The sequence below is a fragment of the Periplaneta americana genome, chromosome 16 (assembly GCF_040183065.1).
Source record: "Periplaneta americana isolate PAMFEO1 chromosome 16, P.americana_PAMFEO1_priV1, whole genome shotgun sequence".
NCBI lineage: Eukaryota > Metazoa > Arthropoda > Insecta > Blattodea > Blattidae > Periplaneta > Periplaneta americana.
The window spans coordinates 155,189,806-155,213,263 of NC_091132.1; the positions used below are offsets into that span (position 1 = coordinate 155,189,806).

General features: G+C 35.1%; 1 protein-coding gene across 2 annotated transcripts in view; it reads right to left on the reverse strand.

Annotated features, from left to right (window-relative positions):
• Positions 1-543: 543 nt before the first annotated feature.
• LOC138691494 (zinc finger protein 431-like) overlaps positions 544-23,458 on the reverse strand; it is a 53,143-nt gene continuing 30,228 nt past the window's right edge. The window contains exons 4-5 of one of the 2 annotated variants that reach the window (XM_069813470.1): positions 18,318-18,400; positions 544-666 (exon numbers count right to left, since the gene is read on the reverse strand). In XM_069813470.1, the coding sequence (XP_069669571.1) occupies positions 654-666; positions 18,318-18,400 (96 nt within the window). In that variant the 3' untranslated portion in view covers positions 544-653. Of the gene's footprint in view, positions 667-4,874; positions 10,110-18,317; positions 18,401-23,458 lie in introns of those variants that run through there. The other variant, XM_069813469.1, reaches the window with a different exon arrangement.

Here is a 23,458-nt window from a genome sequence, read left to right on the forward strand (position 1 = left end):
TGTGAAGAAACCTTTTCAAAACTTCTGGAAGGTTTTGTCAGTGATCTTTTTAGTGATTAGGATATTGTCGAATTCGGAAAATATTTTCTGCAGCATTATGCTAGCAGAACTGAGAGATGAGCTTATTGCTATTGGAAGCACCTGGGAATTAATACAAATATGCATTTAGAGCTCCTACACAAGAAGATAAAATACCAATATGCTACCTGGAAGGCAGACATGTGAAGAGACTGTATATGGCAATAAATGGGCTCTTAAAACTTGTCGCGGACTTAATCTTCCAGTGTTTTATTAAGGTTACAAAGAAAAGTGTATCTTCTGATAGGATGAACAGAATTGTGAAGTCACAAGGTGAGTTCGGAGATAATGGGATTGAATTGAAATGGAGGGAACATACTCTGCTTGTTTTCGGATTAAATTTATCTTGTGTCTTGCAGACAACAATCCTTTCGTCTTCAGGAAAAGTAAAAAACACGTTATTTGGATCTATATATTTCTTATAAAAACTTCGGCAAACAGCCACAACATACCTTTGCCTCGGCATGGTTGTGTGTGAATCACTGTCACTACTATTTCAGTATGTCGCCTTTAGTGGGAAACGTGTGACGTCATTTCCCTTTCTTTCTCCTCGCATTCCCTCTCCCATGATCCCATTATTGAGGAAACCTGGAAGTGTATAAGCCTTGTATGAAATACAGATAGAAAACAGTGTAGCCAGATATAGGGATTCCTTCCATAGCCCAGCGATGCTGCTCCAGTCCTAGACTCACTAAATAACCGCTAGATCGCTCACTGGCGCTAGTGATATGCTCCCAAATTGAACAGTCGACGGGAAGCAATTTGTGTGAGAGAACTGAATAAGTATGGTTCTTTCGTGTGCTGCTTTTAATTCCAGCAATGCACATGGATATAAAGGTAAAGAAGGAATGGTGTTACATTCGTTTGTATAGTTCAACTACTTTTTTATGAATTGTGTATTTTATTGGAATTTTTCCGAGGTTGTCCCGAACCGTATACTCTGTCTCACTTCATCCAAGTCTTATAGCTTCAATGCTAATTAAAGATCTATTCAATACAATAAATAAAATCAAATTGAAAATACAAATGTTTCAACTTTGTTGACTCATACATTATTGTCCTTCATCCACTACATATTCTTTATTTTCTTCATACAATTGTTTCAGTGCATACATGAATAATTATTCACTGACTTAAAAGTTACAGCAAAAATATAGATTATAAACAGTTACCAGTGTTTCATTAAAAACAATTTAAGTACCTAGGCCTTTTGTATTTTGGTGAAATGATTGCTTTTTTAATTAGGTGTCCATTTAATGTTTTAATGACTGATTGGAAGTACCTCTTATCTTAGTTACGGAACAATGAAAGATTTACTACTATTACCACCACCACCAATAATAATAATAATAATAATAATAATAATAATGATAATAATAATGCTTATTGGCTATATTCTGCAGTTTAACCTACAAATTAATAGTTAAGAGTTGACATTCCACGTTCAGAGTTCCTATGAAAATGATGCAAGTCTGAGAGCCTGGGTTACTGGGTATGCCAATTTAACCAGGATTCGCCCAATTTTCCTGTTTGAATCCCGATTAAAGCGAGTTAGGATTGTAAAAATCTCTATTTATATGGATATGAAACTAGATCACAGCTATATTTAAAATTATCCGAAATTTTGATTTCTATACTGACACAAATGGCAACATTATAAAAAAATGTAACCCATGGATATTTAGTAAGTCTATAAGAGGGACCACATTGTTGATTAATCGGTTTAGGTACCTAGTCGCTGCTCTCGCAGTTAGTAAACAAATTGTATTTTAAGTGCGCTAAGTGACAAAAAAGATAGCGTTTTTATATCGTATTTTACTGTAATAACAGACATATAGAATAATTACTTGAGGTTTGTAGTTTAGTGAACTTCAGTTTCGTAACAATTCCTAAAATAATTCTCCCTTGTTTGATAATGATAATAATAATTATTATTAGTGCTGTTGATCGATCAAGATACTTAATCGGTTAACTCTCTGAATTTAATCGATAGATTAATAGAGTTTTGATCGAGTTGAAAAAAGGATTTAATATACTGTAATGCACAATTATTGTTAAATTTAACTTGTGTTCGGTGATAAGCATAAGTATTAAATGTTGTATATCTGTATATATTGTACCGTTATATTACAAAACAACTATTTTAAATACTTACAAACATATTTATTATGACGCTTATAATTTATTGTGTCAATTTCTCCGGGAATTTTCGAGATAAACATAAATAACAAAATATATGAAGACTCATCTAGTTAATACTGCTTCATCCATAATTTTAAACATGTGAGTGCATTCACATGCTCCGAATTAAGTGCTGCTCCACGTTTAGTAGCAATGTTTCCTGCATCACTAAACACGGAAAAACTTTTTTTCTATCAAGCACTTCTCCACGATCGTTCAATTTAAATCCAAACGTTTCACCGAGTTAACCTCTCAAATTCTCATTGGATATAATGGAGTTTACACTTTTCATAAACCACAGAAAACTGATTCTTTTTATTTATCAAACTAAACACACACTCTTCATATCAAACTCAGTACAAAAACTGCAACTGCAAAAGTACAGCGGTCGAAACAGAAGTCTGGCCCCTGTTGTAATCGAATTCCCAGATTTAAAAAGAGAAGAAGGTAGTTACGCTCTCACTTGGACATAGTATAGACATGACTATTTTATAAGGGATGATGGGGACGAATCCCAGAAAGGTATGTATTTCATATGCTAGGATGATGAGCTGACAACAAGGTGGAAGTTTTCTTGGAAAACCATAAAACTTAGTAAGGGTTTCGTATTGTTTCAACTTTCAATAGAGGTAGACTAGGTCACTGTCCTCATATCTCCATCTCTTTCTGATGTGTTTGTGCAAAGATTTTCCCTACGCGCCTGGTTTACAGTTAGAAAATAACAGTACTATTATGCTTTTAAGTAAGCAATTTCCGAGAGAGAAATATTGTCGGAATTTTTTTAGTATGAGTTTGTATTAACAAAATAATAATTAATATAAATTACAACCTATTAATTTTAATCGACTCGATTATTCAATTAAATATTTTTGATCGATTAATCTTCAACAGAAATTCATCGATTAATCGATTAAATCCGGCAATAATAATAATAATAATAATAATAATAATAATAAAGTAGCCTTGAGTGGCGCAGTTGGTATAGCCCTGGCCTTCTGTGCCCGAGGCTGCGGGTTCGATCCCGGCTCAGGTCGATGGCATTTAAGTGTGCTTAAATGCGACAGGCTCATGTCACTAGATTTAGTGGCATGTAAAAGAACTCCTGCGGAACAAAATTCTCGCACACCAGCGACGCTGATATAGCCTCTGCAGTTGCGAGCCTCGTTAAATAAACCATAATTTAAAATAATAATAATAATAATAATAATTATTATTATTGAAATAATTCCCGTGCCGTATATCCCACGGAAATTCGTACATCTCATGCACTTCTAAAATTGTTAGAATTTTTTTAGTAGGTTATTATACGACGCTTTATCAACAGCTTCGGTTATTTAGCGTCTGAATGAGATGAAGGTGATAATGCCGGTGAAATGAATCCGGGGTCCAGCACCGAAAGTTACTCAGCATTTGCTCATATTGAGTTGAGGGAAAACCCCGGAAAAAACCTCAACCAGGTAACTTGCCCTGACCGGCAATCGAACCCGGGCCACCTGGTTTCGCGGCCAGACGCGCTGACCGTTACTCCACAGGTGTGGACAAAATTGTTAGAATACAGTCTATATAGCAATTTATTTTATTAATGTTACAATAGTATCTGCATATTTATTTTTATTTATTTCCTAGGACTTATGGAAAAGTACACAGGATAGATGCACATAAAAGCACCCTCTTTACATTATATAGATATGAACAATTTAACTTATAATTATTGATAATTATTTACATGAGTGGTAGTTATAAAATAGGAATATGCAACTTATTAGCAATAGAAATAAAAGATATGAAAACATGAAGAAGATGTAACTTATTATGATTCAGTATTGACAAGAAATCAGAAATTTTATAACTCTGCATTAAGGGCCAAAACAAAGGAAATGTTTTGCTATGTTTCTCGATCTAGAGATATTAAATAACTAATTCCTTCTCTATATGTATATTTGGAGATATAAAAATGGACTTGGTTTGAATATTTCTTCGGAATCAGTATTTTTTGTTCATAATTTTCTGAGAAATATGGTCTAGTAAGTCATTTTTCTGTCACTGAACGTATGGAAACCAAAAATTCATCGCAATAATCTACTTGGAAACTGGAATGGAAAAAGTATTTTGAATATCTTATATTATAGGGACCTAGGGAATTTATTCTGTATTTACTGGACAGAACAAACCTTGTTTTTGCAACGAGGATTCCAAATTATTGTAGCATATTCCAACTTGATTCTAATCAGGTGTAGGCCTAACCTAAAAACAGGTGGTTGCTTCAATAATTTCGAATTACAAATTCCAGTGATTTGAAAGCAGAATTAATAATTGTTAAAATGTGGAGTCTGGAAGTTAAATTAATTTAAAATTCCATTATCTAAATTAATAAACTATTAATTTAGGCAAACCATATACATATTCTCCACAATACCTGCTTGCATGATGCTATAAGTTAGCATTCACACGCGGAAAGTGGTGGAGTGAAGTGCATCACGTGACGAGCAAGTGGACACAAAAGTTGACGAGTCGTCAACTCAAATCAGCTTGACCGCCAAGTCACAACTTGACTGTCTCGACCATATTACATGGGGAAAGTCGACTTGCTTCAAGCACTTGACTCGTAGTGATAAATTAATTTTTTTGTTTTTATTTTTGCAGGACATGTTTACAAAATAAAGTAAGAAAAATAAGATTCCTTCCTTATCATTTCACGTATGTTCAACCTGAACTCTTAATTTATTCCAAATCCTTTCTGCTCCAAATTTACAATTCATGTCTTCTTCACATGGTTTACTAGGAAGCCTACTGAACAATACGTGGGTTGTAAACAACCTGGATGCTTTTATTAAATCCACTATTAACAAATCAAAATAAGAAAACAATACAGTTCCATAAGTCGACCTAAACAAATTTCTATGTACCTATAATTATGAAATATTGCTATAAGCGGTTTCTTCTAGCATATCGTCGTTGTTCCTGCAATAATTCCCATGTGCAAAATATGAAATTTTTCAGTAGTAAGAAAAAACACATTTGTTCTTCTATGGCAGTAGTGCATAAGAGTGTGTGTGAATTCTTACATTTTCGAAAGAAAGAAAGAAATATAATTATATATAAGAGATTTTATTTGCTATATCAACATTTAAGTTATTTAATAGAGCAAAAATCTGAAAATCGAGAAATATGTCATATACAGGGGCGTATTTTGCGGGCTACCGGTGGTAGCCCAAGGAAATTACAAAAGAAAAAGTTTATAATATAACGTAATGTAATAATTTTGTATTATTAGTTTTACCATAGTAATTAAAATTAAAGTAATTGTTAGATATATTTTGTGTAATAATAGGGTCAGCGGTAGCCCAAACCCTTTAACCAGTATACGCCACTGGTCATATAGGAGTTATTGCCGTAACAACGACGATGTCCAACCAAATATACATAGAAATAACTAACAAAGGTTTACACAATTTCCTCTATTCCATATGTGGGCTATTATCAGAAAACAGCGTCAATATTTTACCACTTCAGAATGGACAACAACAGTGACACATTATTAACGAACTTCACCATTACATTCCAAGAAATATGAATCACAATACTGCAGAGGTATATAAAATGTATCAGAAATATCCTAAGTTCATCACATTCGTCTAGACAGGTATGCAATTTGAGGTTCCCTTTTTCTGATACACGCTTTTAAGAGATATCATTAATGACAGACTTCAACTATGACCCCACGGATGATTTAAGTTTTTCCGAGACTGTTGAAAATTCCAGTGTATCAGTAGTCGTACCTTGTCACTTGCAAATATTAACTATATCCTATATCAAACACAGATAAATAAATTGCTTATTTTTAACATCAGCCCCAAAAATAGAGTGAACTGACTGTACAGGTTGTTAAAAACAGTATCCAGTATTTTAGGAGGTGATACCACAGTCTAGTATAAACAGTCACGAGGCTTGAGTTGTTGAGATTACTACGAAAAATAGACTGTGCTGGTACTATTTCGCATTGTCTGTGATGAGGCGACAGTAGCGACCCTAGTGGTTAGCAACTGTTTATGGACGCATATTCGCTACATATTGTGCTTCGTGACTAAAATACTACACTGTGGTGATAGTATGCATCAAAACTAGAAAATAATGTGCAATAAATATGGGTCCTACAACACATACTTTCTGAGATCTGGACACTTGTTCACAGGAGGTGCTCAATGTGACGTCCATTTATGGCATTGCATTTTTCTGCCCTACAATACAGCAGACTACCAGCTAATCATACCGTAGTTGATATCCCTGGCATGGAATACTGATACGTCGCAAGAAATACTGAAAACAAAGTTGCAGATATGAGCGGCGTTCAGCAGGGATGGTGTTGCGAATTTTGATAATCAGCATGTGCGGGCTGATGAAAATCCCCATGCAACTGAAGAAACAAGCCATCAGCACCGATTCTCAATCAACTTATGGGCAAACATTCTTGACGATAGATCAATAGGGTCATACGTACTAACACAGAGATCAACTGGGGCTAGCTATCAGGCCTTTCTTATTCACATATTGCCTACAATGCTGAAAAATCCGCTATGTCAGGAAAAACTATAGATGTGGTTCATACATCATGGCACACCAGCACATTTTCTCCGCAATGTTCGTGAACATCTGATGCTGACATTTCGGGACCGCTGGGTTGATCGAGGCCACACACCTTGGCCTGCTCTTTCCCTAAACCTAAATTCCCTAGACTTCTGGTTATGGGGCCACATGAAGGAACTGATCTACGCCATTCCAATCAACAATGTTCAGACACTACAGGTTCGCGTCTTCAATGCATGTCAGCACATAAAAGAACAGCCAGGTCAATTTCAAAGTGTGCGTGATTCCTTACGCCGAACGGCAGAGGAATACATTGCCATGAATGGACGTCACATTGAGTACTTCCTATGAACAAGTGTTCAGATCTCAGAAAGTATGTGTTGTAAGACTTATGTTAAATATAAATTTTCTTGTTTTGATCCATACTATCACCTCCTAAAATATGGAATACTTTTTAACACCCTGTATAATTAATTATTAGTGTGTACTGTTACTGCCTCTGAATGTATTAATTTAAACCGTCAAATCAATTATGTAATCAAAAAATGCATACCAAAAAAGGAATCTCGTATGCCCACTGTTATTTTGTGACATTAAAGCGTAAGTGGGCACCAGTTTAACAAAAATGTTCGATACGATTTGCGTAATATTCCATGCCCATCTTTGATCCTAGCGGAAGCACATGGATAAAAACATTTCACTATTGGACAAATAAAATTTTAAAACGTATTACATTCACATCACTACGGGCTTTACCGGCGAATTCCGGTAAATTTTATTGTACTGCTCGCAATATTCAGTACTGTTTCAAATCTTATATTTCATGGTCATTATTTGAAAATTATTCACCCAGTTCTTTTTTATTATCATACGTGATAACTTGCAAACATCAAAAGCCATACAATCACACAGCACTACTTAATCGTGAGAAAAAATGATAGCAACTCTATGAATTCACTACAATTTTTTTTTATTTAGTAGTAGCCTAATTAATTATAGAGTAACCAAGTCGTTACGTTGATCCAACAATTCGCTTAGGGCTAGAATGTCCCGAATGACGGGCACACTTTCTAGGAACACTTTCATTTCCATATCTTCCAGCAAATTTACTGCCATGCTCATACTAAACTGCCCACGGCCCGGATATATTTCTCATAGAGAGAATGGCGAAGTACATTTGTTTCAAAGTTAAAAGTATGTTTCAAACAATTTCTATACGTAGAATACAGAAATGTCTCCAAACAAGTATCCTGCATTTCAACACTTCATAGGTTCCATTATGAGGAAAAAAATATGGTTTCTCATAAATACGCTTACTTCCATAACTTTGTTTAATGCAGCATTACCTCTCGCTCTCAGACACATCTCACTGGAATAGTTTATCACCAGACCACTGGAAATAATGGCTGCATCGATTACATAATAAGAGGGAAAAACAGTCCATCGATACATTTGAATTCACGCCTAAAAACTGACGATCCACTTTTAGGGTGTTCTACTGCAAAAAATTCTTACCACACAAATGGCAGCAGAATACTGTGTTTTCAACAAGCTGCAGTTTATATCTTTTTCAAGGTCCTCCACTGCAAGAAACTTCCACAAGCACTAATCTCCATGGTTTCTAGTTAACATGTTGCAGTACGTGAAATTTTACACTCTCCGTAAGAGAGAAGCACTTGCCATAAACATCGCAGTTGAAAAGCCTCTAATCAATATGCTTGCGCTCATGAATCTTTAAGTTACTCGACATGGAAAAGCACTTACCACACACCTCGCACTTGAATGGTTTCTCACCTGTATGCTTGCGCTCATGAATCTTTAAGCAACTCGATACGGAGAAGCACTTACCACACTCCTTGCATTTGAATGGTTTCTCACCTGTGTGCAGGCGCTCATGAATCTTCAAGTTACTAGAATGGGAGAAGGCCTTTCCACACACATTGCACTCGAATGGTTTCTCACCAGTATGTTGGCGTTCGTGGAGTTTTAGATAACGGGACTGCGCAAAGCACTTACCACACACTTCACATTTGAATGGTTTATCATCAGTATGCAGGTGTTCGTGCGCTTTTAGGGAATGAAGCATAGAGAAATACTTCCCACAAGCACTGCATTTGTATGGTTTCTCACCAGTGTGGACGCGTTCGTGTCTTTTCAAACTATTAGTGAGAGAAAAGCATTTCCCACAAATATCGCACTTGAAAGGTTTCTCACCAGTATGAACGCGAACATGGCTCTTTAAATTATTCCCCTTAGAGTAACACTTTCCACAAAATTCGCATTTGAATGGTTTCTCGCCAGTATGGAGGCGTTCGTGGACCTTTAGGTCATTCGAATGCTTAAAGAACTTTTCACAAACTTTGCACTGGAATGGTTTATCAGAAGAATGAAGCCGTTCGTGCACTCTTAGGGCATTAAGCAGTAAGAAACACTTTCCACAAGTAGAGCATTGGAATGGTTTTTCGCCGGTATGCAATAGTTCATGTGTTTTTAGGGTAGAACTCTTCGAGAAGCCTTTTTTACAAACACTGCACTTGAAAGGTTTCTCACCAGTATGAATACGAACATGGGAGGTTAAAGTACTCTGAGCAGAGAAACACTTTCCACAAACATTACATTTGAATGGTTTCTCGCCAGTATGATTCCGTTTGTGTAATGTTAATGAAGCTGGATAGAGGAAACTCATTCCACAGACTTCGCATTTGAATTGTTTCTCGCCAGTGTGCACACCTTGATGATATATTAGTGTACTAGAACGAGAGAAGCTCGTCCCACAGATATCGCATTTGAATGCTTTCTCACCAGTGTGCACAGGTTTATGCCGTATTAGGCTAGTACGCTGAGTAAAGCATTTTCCACATACTTCGCAGTGAAAAGGTTTCTCACCAGTATGAATACGATAATGGACGTTTAAGGCATTCTTATCCGATAAAAGCTTACCACAAACATTGCACTTCAATCGCTTGTCTCTCGTGTAAATATATACACGGTATTTTACGTGTCCTTGCTGTGTGAAATTCATCGGACTGTAATTGCATTTAAAAGACTTTACGACTCTTTGCTTCAAGGGAAGACATTTCAGGTTACTTGCATTCAAGGAACATTCACCCAACCCATCGATTTTGAATCGCTTCTCACCTCCACGATCCTGCAACATTCTTGTCGACAAATCAGAATGCTTGGCAGGCTGATGATTAGTGATGTGTTCTTCCGTCCCAAATCCTTCGGAATACGATGCTAGAGTGCTATCATGGGTCTCTGTAAAACTATAATAAAAATATACCTTCAGTCTATGAAAGTGACACCTCACAGAAGACGAATCGTAAAGGAATCACATTTAAACATGTCAACTAAAATCAGGTTACAGATTCGCAATCATAGTTCATGAAAGATTTCAATTTTCCGTACCAGTATTAAATTAATGTAACCTCAGACAGATATCAACGTATCAGGTCAAAAGGAATACAACTCAAAAGTACAGTTTTGAGAACAATGCGTTTTAAAACTTCATATTGCTGTGAAGAATACAATTAACACACTCTAATATCAAATATTTAATTTATATAGCACAATATTAACAGAACTTAGAGTCATTTCCATGAACTTCGAATTTTTCACAGCAACATGCTTTAGAACTCTATTACACAAGGCAATCGAAGGCATGCAACTGATTGAAATCTACGTGCTAAGCAGTTGCACCACAATCTAGTATATAAAGTCACGAAGCTTGAGTTGTTGAGGGTGCTAGGAACAAGAGACTGTGCAGGTACTATTTCTCGTTGTCTGTAATGAGGCGATATTAGCGATCCTAGTGGTTAGTAACTATCTATTGATGCATTTTACTACATACTGAGCTTCGTGACTGTATATACTAGACTGTGGTTGCACGCTAAGTAAACCGCACTGCAATCAGTTTAACGAGCGTGTGAGAGTGAATGTGAGTCAAGAACAAGGCTTCTAAAACTCTCTCATAGTTTGCATTACTATCGAGCCTAATGGCGAGGGGTCCACGGGGAAAGGAGAGCGATTCTGACGTCACAAGATTGCTGAGCGCGCCAAAGCATTGTTGAAAACTCGAATGCTTCAAAGTAATATCTCGTATTTTTTTTTGTTTATGATGTTTTGAATGCATTATACTAATTCAAAGATGTGCTGTTGCAGTATGTTTTATTTAACGACGCTCGCAACTGCAGAGGTTATATCACCGTCACCGGATGTGCAGGAATTTTGTCCCGCAGGAGTTCTTTTACATGCCAGTAAATGTACTGACATGAACCTGTCGCATTTAAGCACACTTAAATGCCATCGACCTGGCCCGGGATCGAACCTGCAACCTTGGGCATAGTAGGCCAGCGCTATACCAACTCGCCAACCAGTGTGGTATGTAACAATATTACATATAAAAATAGAGTTGCCTTTCTTTGTTATTTCTAAATATTTAGGAATTAGAAAAAAAATGAGTAATTGCGTGCAAAAGACAAGATAAATTCAATCCTGATACAAGCAGAGTGTGTTCTGATCATTTTAAAGATGACGATTTTGTTCTTGATTTTCGAGCAGCATTAATGAAAATTAGTCCCGCGCCGTGGCGCCGCGGTCTACGTAATCCCGCCTAGGACCCGCGTTACGGAATGCGCGCTGGTTCGAGTCCTCATGGGGGAAGAAATCTTCTCACGAAATTTCGGCCAGTGTATGGGACCGGTGCCCACCCAGCATCGTGATGCACTTGGGGAGCTACGATAGGTAGCGAAATCCGGTTGCGAATACCAGCTATAACGGCTGGGGTATCATCGTGCTAACCATACGATACCTCCATTCTGGTTGGATGATCGTCCACCTCTGCTTCGGCATGTGGGCATGAGGTCAGCAGCTGGCTGGTCGGTCTAGGCCCTTCATGGGCTGTAGCGCCACGGATTATTATATTATTATTATTATTATTATTATTATTATTATTATTATCATCATTAATGAAAATTAAAGCCGAAACGACCGAAAATGTTAAAGTCTACGCGTAAGTTAAATAAATCTCGTAGGCCTATGTAAGTAACCTACATTAATACCAGCTTTGCATAATTACATTAGGTTCATCTATGTTAACTTTCAAATAATTTTCTTTCCTTTGTAATCTCTGCTGGATCGTACATAACTTACAATTAACAAAACAACCATGCTACTTATGCTAACAGTCGCATACCAAAAAGGTAGAGGGTTAGCAACTGATACCAGTGATGTTATTTCACTGTAATTCTCATGATACTGATTTTATATTAACGATTTATGACATTTTGTCCTTATGTGGATCAATCATAAAAGCCTTCAGTAAGTTATAGTGATTATTGTAGCCGACATTTCATTACCGATACATGCCCCTCTTTCCAAACTTTAGAGTGAGATATTAAAAAACATTCAATATTAGAATTTTTATACACACAAGACTGGAAACTAGCAGACAAAAACGGACAGCAGACACTGACAGCAGACGAATTGTTAAGAAATACAGAAAAATAACGCAGTGACAAGTGTAAGTACAGCTTTGATATACACGGTATACACTTTCAACGTATTTATTTTGGAATATGTATGATAATACTTTCTTATGCCACGGGATCACCCATTTCCAGCATACTAGCAGAAATATTCTTACACCACACAGAAAAGACATACATACTAAACACGCAGACAACACCATATACTGGCACAGATACGTAGATAAGATACAAATACTATACAAAGGAAACAAAAGACAAATCCAAAACCCACATCAACACTTAAAAAAAATACACCCAAAGCTATACTACACATTAGAAATTGAAAAGAAAAAATCCATAAATTTTCTAGACATCACAATAACAAAAGTTGACAACAAACTCCAGCAGAAGAAATGTTAGTCGTAACATTGAGGTAAGGCATATGAATTACTGAATCATGACCACAATGATTTTTTAACAATAGAAGAAAACAAGATCAACTTGTGCTGTATTGTTTAGTATTTATTCAATAATAATAATAATAATAATAATAATAATAATAATGATGATGGTGATGATGATGTTGATGATGATGATAATAATAATAATAATAATAATAATAATAATAATAATAATAGCAACAGTGTATACAATACAGACTTTGATAATCCATGTTGAATCTTTCGTACACTACTTTTAACACTTGAATATAAATAATTGATTAAATGGCGATCTTACTCGTGTTAATTATGTAAGCATGTGTGGCTTACAGTTGTTTCGGTGTTACTTGACACCATCCTCAGAGCCTACTAGATTTCGGCGCTATCTCATCTTCGCTGCCTGTTGTGTGGGTGCGTTCGTGTGATGAAGAGTTATGTCATTAAAGCAATAATAAGAGGACACAATACATCTACATATGTCGAACACATAACTAATGTTAACCACACATACAATAACATAAATACAGACATGGAAATCCTACACATACAACCCAAAAACCTAAAACTCGACACACTAGAGCAATATGAAAATACAGAAACACTAAAACACACCCTAATCAAATTCTCAACACATAGATCAATTTCAGAACACACACACTATTTGGCACAACTCTTCACCCACACAACAGGCAGCGAAGTTGAGATAGCGCCGAGATCTAGTAGGCTCTGAGGATGGTGTCAAGTAACACCGAAACAGCTGTATGCCACACATGCTTACATAATTAACACGAATAGGATCGCCATGTAATCAATTATTTACAGACTTTGAATTACCTTCAAGTTACTTTAATATGTATATACTAGGCAATTGTTTTTACTTGAGGTTACAATTTTCCAAACTCAGAATCTTGCCATCATACTAAAAAGACGGTAGTATATTATGCACACTATTTAAAGGGAGTAATTGATGTTTTGTTATTTGAAATGTTGTATCACTGAAGAAGTGTGTTGTGTCAGTGAAGTCCTATAGTTTGTAGTGGTAGTGCAAAGTATTTGAACTGTGACATGTTTTGGAAGTATTAGTGCAATCAGGATAGTGTCAGTGAAATATGTCGTAGTTCCAGTGCAGTGAGTGAGTTGAGAGCGAAATGAGTGTAGTGCTGAAAGGTACTTGTGCATGTATGAACATAACATATATACTTATAGATAAGTTCGAACTTAGTGTTAAGATACAAATTAGATTTAATTTAATGTTATTTAAATGATCGTGCTTCATTCAATTTAGGATGCTCCTTGTTAATATTATTATACTATTGTTATTATTATTATTATTTTATTTATTATTAGTTTTATTTATTGTTATTTCCAGAATTTATTATTATTATTATTATTATTATTATTATTATTATTATTATTGAAGTAAACACCGAAAAGACGATGTATATGATTATGTCTCATGATCAGAATATTCTATAAAATGGAAATATAAGAACTGGAGATATATATTTCGAAGAAGTGGAAAAATTCAAATATCTTGGAGGAACAGTAACAAATATAAATGACACTCGGGAGGAAATTAAACACAGAATAAATATAGGAAATTTGTGTTATTATTCGGTTGAGAAGTTTTTGTCATCTAGTGTGTTGCCAAAAAATCTGAAAGTTAGAATTTATAAAACAGTTATATTACTGGCTGTTCTGTATGGCTGTGAAACTTGGACTCTCACTTTGAGAGAGAGAGGAATAGAGATTAAGGATGTTTGAGAATAAGGTTCTTAGAAAAATATTTGGGGGTAAAAGGGATGAAGTTACACAACGCAGAACTGCACATATTGTATTCTTCACCTGACATAATTAGGAACATTAAAACCAGACGTTTGAGATGGACATGGTATGTAGCACGTGGGCGAATCCAGAAATGCATATAGTGTTAGTTGGGAGGCCAGAGGGAAAAAGACCTTTGGGGAGGAAGAGTCGTAGATGGGAGGATAATATTAAAATGGATTTGAGGGAGGTGGGAAATGATGATGGAGACTGGATTAATCTTGCACAGGATGGGGACCAGTGGCGGGCTTATGTGAGGGCGGCAAAGAACCAGCAGGTTCATTGTAAGTAAGTATTATTATTATCATTATTATGATGATGATGATTATTATTATTATCATCACTATTATTATTAATTGTTATTATTAGTATTTATTATTATTATTATTATTATTATTATTATTATTATTATTATTATTATTATTATTATTATTATTATTAATTGTCATTACTGAGTGTAATTAGTTACCACTGCCACCAGGTATTTATCCATTTGCAGTGTGGATAAATACATACATTATTGGATTTGGTACAACATTCCAAGGAACACCAGCACTTGCAACTGCATGGCAAATGTCACAGTAATACTGATCTCGTTTTATCCAAGTTTCAGTTTCGGTTAATACTGATTTTCTGTGTGTTTGGTGGTGTTAAATATTTCCTTCATGGCGGATAATATTTCGTGCGAACATAGCTGATATTTCTTCTCTGCGACAATCTATCAAGAAGTAACATAACAAATATTACAGATTCAGCAAGGCCAAATATAAGCAAGTAAGATGACAAAGAGACAGTTCTAGTAACAGAATGAAGAAATGTAACGTAATTGATAATTCCAAATAGCTTTATTTTACTTGAAGCAAGTAAAGCAATAGATTCTGAAATAAATCCTGAAAAGACAAAGACAAAGTACCGGTATATGATTATGTCTCGTGACCAGAATATTGCACGACATAGAAATAAAGAAAAAAAATTGCAAATTTATCCTTTGAAGAGGTGGAAAAATTCAAGTATCTAGGACCAATAATAACAAATATAAATGACACTCGGAAGGAAATTATATGAAGAATAAATATGGGAAATGCGTCTTATTATTCGGTTGAGAAGTTTTTGTCATCTAGTGTGTTGCCAAAAAATCTGAAAGTTAGAATTTATAAAACAGTTATATTACTGGTTGTTTTTTTATGGTTGTGAAACTTGGACCTTCACTTTGAGAGAGGAACACAGATTAAGGACATTTGAGAATAAGGTTCTTAGGAAAATATTTTGAGCTAAGAGGGGTGAAGTTACAGGAGAATGGAGAAAGTTACACAACATAGAACTGCACGCATTGTATTCACCTGGCATAATTAGGAACATTAAATCCAGACGTTTGAGAAGGACTGGAGATGTAGCACGAATGGGCGAATTCAAAAATGGATATACAGTAGAGTGTTAGTTGGGAGGCTGGAGGGAAAAGGACCCTTGGGGAGGTCAAGGCATAGGTGGTAGGATAATATTAAAATGGATTTGAAGGAAATGGGATATGATTATAGAGACTGGATTAATCTTGCACAGAATAGGGAGTGATGGAGGGTTTATGTGAGGGTGGCAATGAACCTGAGGGTTCCTTAAAAGCCATAAGTAAATAAGTGTGGCTTTATTTAAGCAAAATGTTTGTTCGAAATTACTTAATAATTCCGATATTTCTTCTGAAATGGTGTTTTGATGGAGAAGACAAACAAGAGTAAAATTAAGGGCAGATATACGTTTAGAAATCAACTGCTTCATATATCGTATTCCCTTTGGTGTTTAGAAAATCAGCACGTTTCCGAATAAGTCTTCGAAAATGTATAAGAGGTTGTGCTTTCAGACTAGGAACTAATTGATTTTGTGTTCCAGGCGCACTGAAGAGGTTCTCTGTACTGCAGCCAATATGACAGGATTCAGACACGTGCATTTCTTTACATGTGGAGTCTCCCTGAATGGAATGAAGATTATTGGCGGGTTATTTTTAAGTTTTAAGCATAATAATGGATGGTATTAATAAAAGTGAGACGTGTAAAGAAAAGTGACACAAACAAGCACGCAAAATCAGGTGTTAAGTGCCTTGATTAATGGTGGCATTATTTTGGACGTGTAATTTGTTTAGGGAAGATAAAGAGCTAGATGTATTCAAAGACTAGATAGATTTCTGATATGGTACAATGATATACAGGGTGATTCACGAGGATTTACCGTAACGGAGCTTATTTCCGAAGACATTCTAAGCATAATATGTCATATAAACATTTTTCCTAATCTCAATATTTTCAAAGTTACACTAATTTGAAGTTGTTTGTAAAATACCTTTTTTCTCTAGTTTTAAGGGTATAAGAATATTACAAATAGAGAATGACCTATTCAGAAGTATCATTTCTTTAATTGGCTAGTGTTCTGAAGCTAAAAATGTGTTGTCAGTTGCTTTGTACAGATTTTGTTTTTCATTTTTAACTAAAAATGACATCATTTTTACGTACTTATCACAAAAATTGTTACAACTCTACGACTTCAGAAATTCGAATATTTACAGTTTAATTATGCATCCTAATGTACAGTCTTAAAGAATTTAAAAGAGTGGCGTGATTTGTAACAATTACTGTGATAAATGCGTAAGACAATGTAATTTTGTAGTTAAAAATAAAAAAAAAAATCTGTATGAAGCGACTATAGTATTCACAACACATTTTTAGCTTCAGAATACTAGCTAATTAAAGAAATGATACTCCTGAATAGTTCATTCTTTATCTGTAATATTCTTTTACCCTTCTATCTATCTTCGTAGTGTATCCAGCTATTTGCTGACAACATGTGTTCCACTATGTTTCACTATGAATTTCCTCTTCTTACAAATGATGGGTAAAGCACGATGCCAGTTGTAGTGAAAAAGAGTGGGGCTGTAGTAGATGTTTTTACAGCTTATGTAGGTACCTCTTGATTATTTTTATTAACTCCTTCTAAAGGATTGAAGCTACCTCACCATCAGTAGGTGCATACCTACGAATCTATTAAGTACTGATAGATATAGAGGAAAAAGATAGAGGAAATCATCTCCTTGGCCTCGACTGTTCTTTTACCCTTAAAACATAAGAATAATTGTATTTTAGAAACAATTTGAAATTAGTGTAACTGAAAATAAAAATGAAAAATGTTTATATGACAATTTTTGCTCAGAATGTCTTCGGAAATAAGCTCCGTAAGGGACGGTAAATCCTCGTGAATCACCCTGTATATGCGCGTTACTTTTCCCCTAGAAGGAAAATGCTCACTAATTTTTGCAGATACATCATTATGCATTTTTATTGCCTCACGAGTAATGACATCTGAGTGACATATTCTCAAAAATGTCTTCTAAATAACACGTGCTCCCATGACATACTGAAATTAGCGTTATGCAATTTTATGTGCCACTTCCTCCTCCATAATAAGCAAGTGAGCTAGGATTAAGCTTCTGAAGAAAAGCAAAGTCAATTATAGTAAATATTTATTACAACCCATTGCCAAGGTTTATTCGATACTTGTGTTACGTACATTTCAATAGCTCTGCATGTACTTGATTTATCAGTAAACCTACTGAAGGCATGTTGTACTATTCGAATACTGCATGGGAGATCACATTTTCCTCTTATGTATTGTAGTAAACTCATCCATTAATGTTCTACGTTATCACTTAACTGCACCAGATAAATGAACCACAAATTAATCGCATGCACACCACACTCACCTCTCGGTCAAGACTTCAGATTCCCCTCGAAATAATTCCAGCTCCTTCTCTTCTTTTCCAGTGAACGCTGGTATTGTCTCTTCCTGATAATAATAAACACAACAAAGATAAGACACAAAGAAGGATGTTGAGCCACTGTAGTTTGTATTTACTGTGTTTTCTCACGCATTCAAGTTGGAATGTGTGGTACTGCCACTAAATGCCTCCTTCAAAACTACTGTAATTTTTCCATTTTTGTGCACTACTCTGAGCTTCTTCAATTTTCCACATCTCGAGACTGGAAACTCGGTTCTGTAGTTTGTATGATACTTCTAGTATTGAAAAACTTTACAGACAATATGTCCGTGGATTTGATGCAAAACTAAGCCATGGAACATACAAACTGTATGACAATGAAACGAGTTCATAACAACATGAAACAGATTGCGACCTCAATCTGCTCAATCTATGTAATGGGCGCACTTGAGGAAAGTTATCTGCAAGAAGTGAGGGAGACAATTCCTCTCCATTTCGTGACGAGAAGAAATATTAAAGAGAAAGTAAATGAATTAAAACAACAATAAATTACAGATTAAAGAGACAGATAATAATTCATGCAGTCTTACGCAATATCCATAACACTTCATTCTGTCTGGTGGCTCCTAATTCAAAACTCTGTTCACCAATATCTTTTCTCGTAAAGATATTGTTACCATAAACAAATTTGCAGTTGGCGCATCATTCCTTCAACAGCAGAAGCAATACAATTCATGATAGAGTCCTAGGTTCAAATATCAGCAATTTTAATTGAAGTCATAGCAGAGCGTTTAGAATAGAAATTGTGGTAGCTTGGCAAGGGTCTAATGGGACTTTTAAACCCCCTAGTGTCGCCACGGCAGCTGAGCGAAACACTCACGTGGCGATCGTTCTAAGACTGCAGTTTTCCTCTTAATAATGTGGGCAGAAAAGGTAGAACTCGTTCTGCTATGGAATTAAGGAGATATTTCTTGTGGTGTTAGGGTGATTTTTATTGTGCCGTTCATAAAAGCAAGTAGTAATAAGCCTAATTGTTTTATTCTTTATGTGAATCCGATTATATAATCTGTAAGGAAGAGACGTTTCTTTTATCCACCCAAAGATTAGATTATTTTTCAGAAGTTGTGTAGAGCAATTCCACAAAAAGAGAAAACTGTATGCTCGTTCTTATATCTGTGATATCCATTTTTCTGCAGTTTTGATTGTAAGAATTGATTAATTTATTATTGCCGGTAAAGAGGTAGGACTTCCACGCAAGAATTGGCGACCAAAACCGTATGCCATAACACATAATTTCCCAAACTTTCCTCGATACCTTAAAAAAGAAAAGAAGAGAAAATATCCAACCAAGAGGACACCAATCCTTTCTCATAACAATGTACCCTTACCAAATACCATCTGGCTATGACCAATTCCATTGACGCTAAATAACCCAGTAGTTGATACAGCATCATTAAATATCCGAGTAAAAAAAATTGGATGTGACACCCGAAAACCAGAAGAACATCTTAGCTAATCCTGTGCTTGTGTGCATTTTATGTGCCATTACTCCACACCTGAATGTCCAAAATTATGTCTAGTTACATTGACCATAATTCCTTCTAGCAAATGAACCCCAGACCAGGATTTCAGCTGTTTAGTGTGAGTTTTTCAAAATCGATACATTTTTGAGAGTCATAAAGTGTGACGGGTTCGAGGGAAGTGAAAATTCAAAAGAATTCACAAGGTAAATGAACGACCTTGGAAATAAGCTGAACTCAAAGACTCCCTCCTCTGCCCGGTACAAAGGATCATAGCATTACACGAGTTTAGAAAATATATTATACGTAATTGGCAATACAAGGAACACGTGTGCCTAAGAAAGAACCCTTGAATTATTTAGAGTGACAATTAAGAGCACTCACGAAATATATTAATTCTTGTGGGTTAGCAGATTTAAATACACTCTGACAGAAAAAAATTAACCAGGATCCTCTAGAGCGACATTTTGGAATTAGAAAATTATTATCTTGTGATTATCACCATAGACTTTCTACATCTGAACATTTTTCAATCAATGTGTCGGTTAAAAAATGTGCTGTATTCAAGTGCTAATTGTGAATTCCTAAATGAATCCAAGCACCTAGCTTCTACTTCATTAAATATACATGTTTACTTGTTAATTATTTTATTTTTAATAATAGTACATTACTCGTAAAATTAACGTAAAAGTTATTTCGGTAACAAAAGAACAGAATAATTCTAATTTGCATCTAGGCTACAACTTAATCTGGCTTACAATTTTATTACATTTGTTTATTACGTTTCCACATCATAATTGGTTTCTATTCGAGCATATGAGAAAGTAACAGATCTCATAGAAAAGTCGTTAATTTTATATTCTCCAATAAGTAGCATACAACTAGTTAATACAGTGCCACTAAATTGTTTTAATTTTACAAAACACAAACTAACCTAAGTATTTCAAAAGATCAAAATTTACATTAGCATAGATATAATATCGAAGCTTAATTTATGAGTCCAAGTTGCACGTAATATTTCTTGTTCCCCTGAATTACGTATAAACCAGATACAACTGCAACTAATGACTAGTAGATAAAAACTATTGGTGAAAATAAAGTGTCTCCTTTATTATCTTAGATTCTTTCTTGTGTAAAAATAACTATAATTTCATGTCAATGCGTATTTTATAATGCCATAAAAATGTTCAGTTTTGCGAAGCTCTACTTTTTTTTGTGTATTTCTGGCTGAAGCCGGCAGAACGTTTCATTTTTCGGTTAATTATTATATTTACTATTCAGGGTTGTATCATATAGCTCACAATTTGTTAATGTACCAATATTACATTTTTAAACAAGTAAAATATTGAACAAAGTACACTACAATACATTCTTATCTAATGGGTTATTTTTAAAAACCTTCTGCATTCACTCTAATAGAGATCCTGAAACTGCGGATGGAAAACAGAGCTAGCACCACTCGGCAGCGAACCACTGAACTAGAGTAAGTAACGTCACTTTCTCTTCTACCCGCTCTGGTCATAATCTGGAGAATAACACTGTGTCAGTATAGTTCTTGATGTACTATTTGTATGTGTGAATATATTGATAGTAGAGTAGTGGGATACGTTGTTATTTTGTGAGAGGTGTTTGGATTCACTGTAGGAAAATGAAGACGTTAACTTTTATATCCACATACCTCACGTGGCTTGACAAGATGCCAGAGACTGACTCAGCAATGAATGCACACCAAGCTCTGTGTGACTAAAATTTGTGGTTTTCGGATAGCAACAGTGACATGTATTATACAAATCTGCCTTTCAGCATAAAGCGAACAATTGAGATGGGGTCTGGTAGAGTTCATAGGTAGCTCAGTCAGTAGAGCGCTGGTGAGCTCAGCCAAAGGTTCCAGGTTCGATACCAGGCCCCAAACAATTTTTCCTTCGAAAGTTAGCTTCACCTGAAGCTATCTGAGAGCCAGATTTGTAAAATGTACGTAATGTAGATATAGACAGTAACAGCTCCAGGAGGGGGAGAGACATACACACACGCACGCGCACACACACACACAAATACAAACACACGTCATATAACACACACAAAACATATAACTCATAACACACACAAATACAGATCACACATATGTAAATATACAAAAAAAAAAAACACGTACGCACACACACACATTCATCATGTCCTGCTTGTAATATTACATTACGACATCAATAACTTTCCTTGTATGTGATTCTAATTGAAAATTCCGATATATATGACGATATCTGTGACAGTTCAAATACCACCCATGGCCTCTTGCATGAATGGCAACAATGATCAAAGCTATGTTTATATCCGTCTAGATATGATGTTACTGGATACCTGGTAGGAGGTTGATTACAGATGGGACATCTGCTATACCACTGGGGTGAAATTGTTCGAACGTTACAAAGATTGTAAGCTTCTGTAGGAAACATACGATTTTTCATTAAATAATGGTTCCTTTGAAATTTGTGCTCTCTTATTATGATACACAATATATGAGAATGTGGAAAAATATGAAAAATTAGGATTTTTATTTTTCTTATAAATATTAGTGCCGGCCATACCTAAACACATGTGGATTTATAGAAACGGTTCGGTTTTCTATTCTTTTAATTATCATCTCTTTTCAAGCAAAAATTACATCCTATCACAAAGTCACTGTTCATGCTTGCAAACATATTGTAAGCAATTAATGTAGTTCCTAAAATACTACCAAAAGTGATAACGTATTCACTATATCTTATGATAAGACACACAGTAGTTACAATTTTCTATGTATATTTCCTTTTACTTTTATCAATTTTAGGGCCAATTACTGATGTTAAGTGGGTAAACAAATATATTTTGAATAATTCGTTCCCATTTTAGGGTATATTACTGATGTTAGGTGGGCAAATGTAATGTCGTATTTTGAATTTTTCACTGACAGTGATGTTAAATTTTTTTAAGAATAATCCTTAGTTATGTAAGAGATATACAATGTATTGTAGCAGGATTATAATTCATGGTAAAAGAATTTCATTGAATTCCTTCATTTTAACTTATCATATACAGTAATCCCCCCTTACTTGAGGAATCTGTATCCACGCATTCACTTACCCACGGTGGACCTCTGCGATAATTTTCTTCTACGTACTTCGGCACGTAGCATCTTAATGAAGTTTCATAGAAAATGTAGAATATAACTGGACCATGTAGGTATTCCTAAATAATCTGAACAATTCATTATGGTCGCCTTATTAGGTAGTGTAATTTACGAAAATGTTAAAATATAGCCTAAATCTTTACAAAGTAATAGCGATAATTTTTGTACACAGACCTATACAAATAAAACAAAAATTACTTATTTTAAACCGTAAAAGTATTGACTATTTTAGAGAAAAGGCACAGAGACAAGAAAAAGAAGTCGTGTCCTTAAGCACAACATATTAACAAACACACTGTGGGAATATGTAGCTTCGCAACCATTGAGAGAAAGCGTAGCAATCAATTCAGTTTTCAAATTTAAAACATAAATCGAGAAAACAGTTGAACATTAGACTTCTCTGAAAGACGACATAACCCATAATAGCAAATAGTGATGAGATT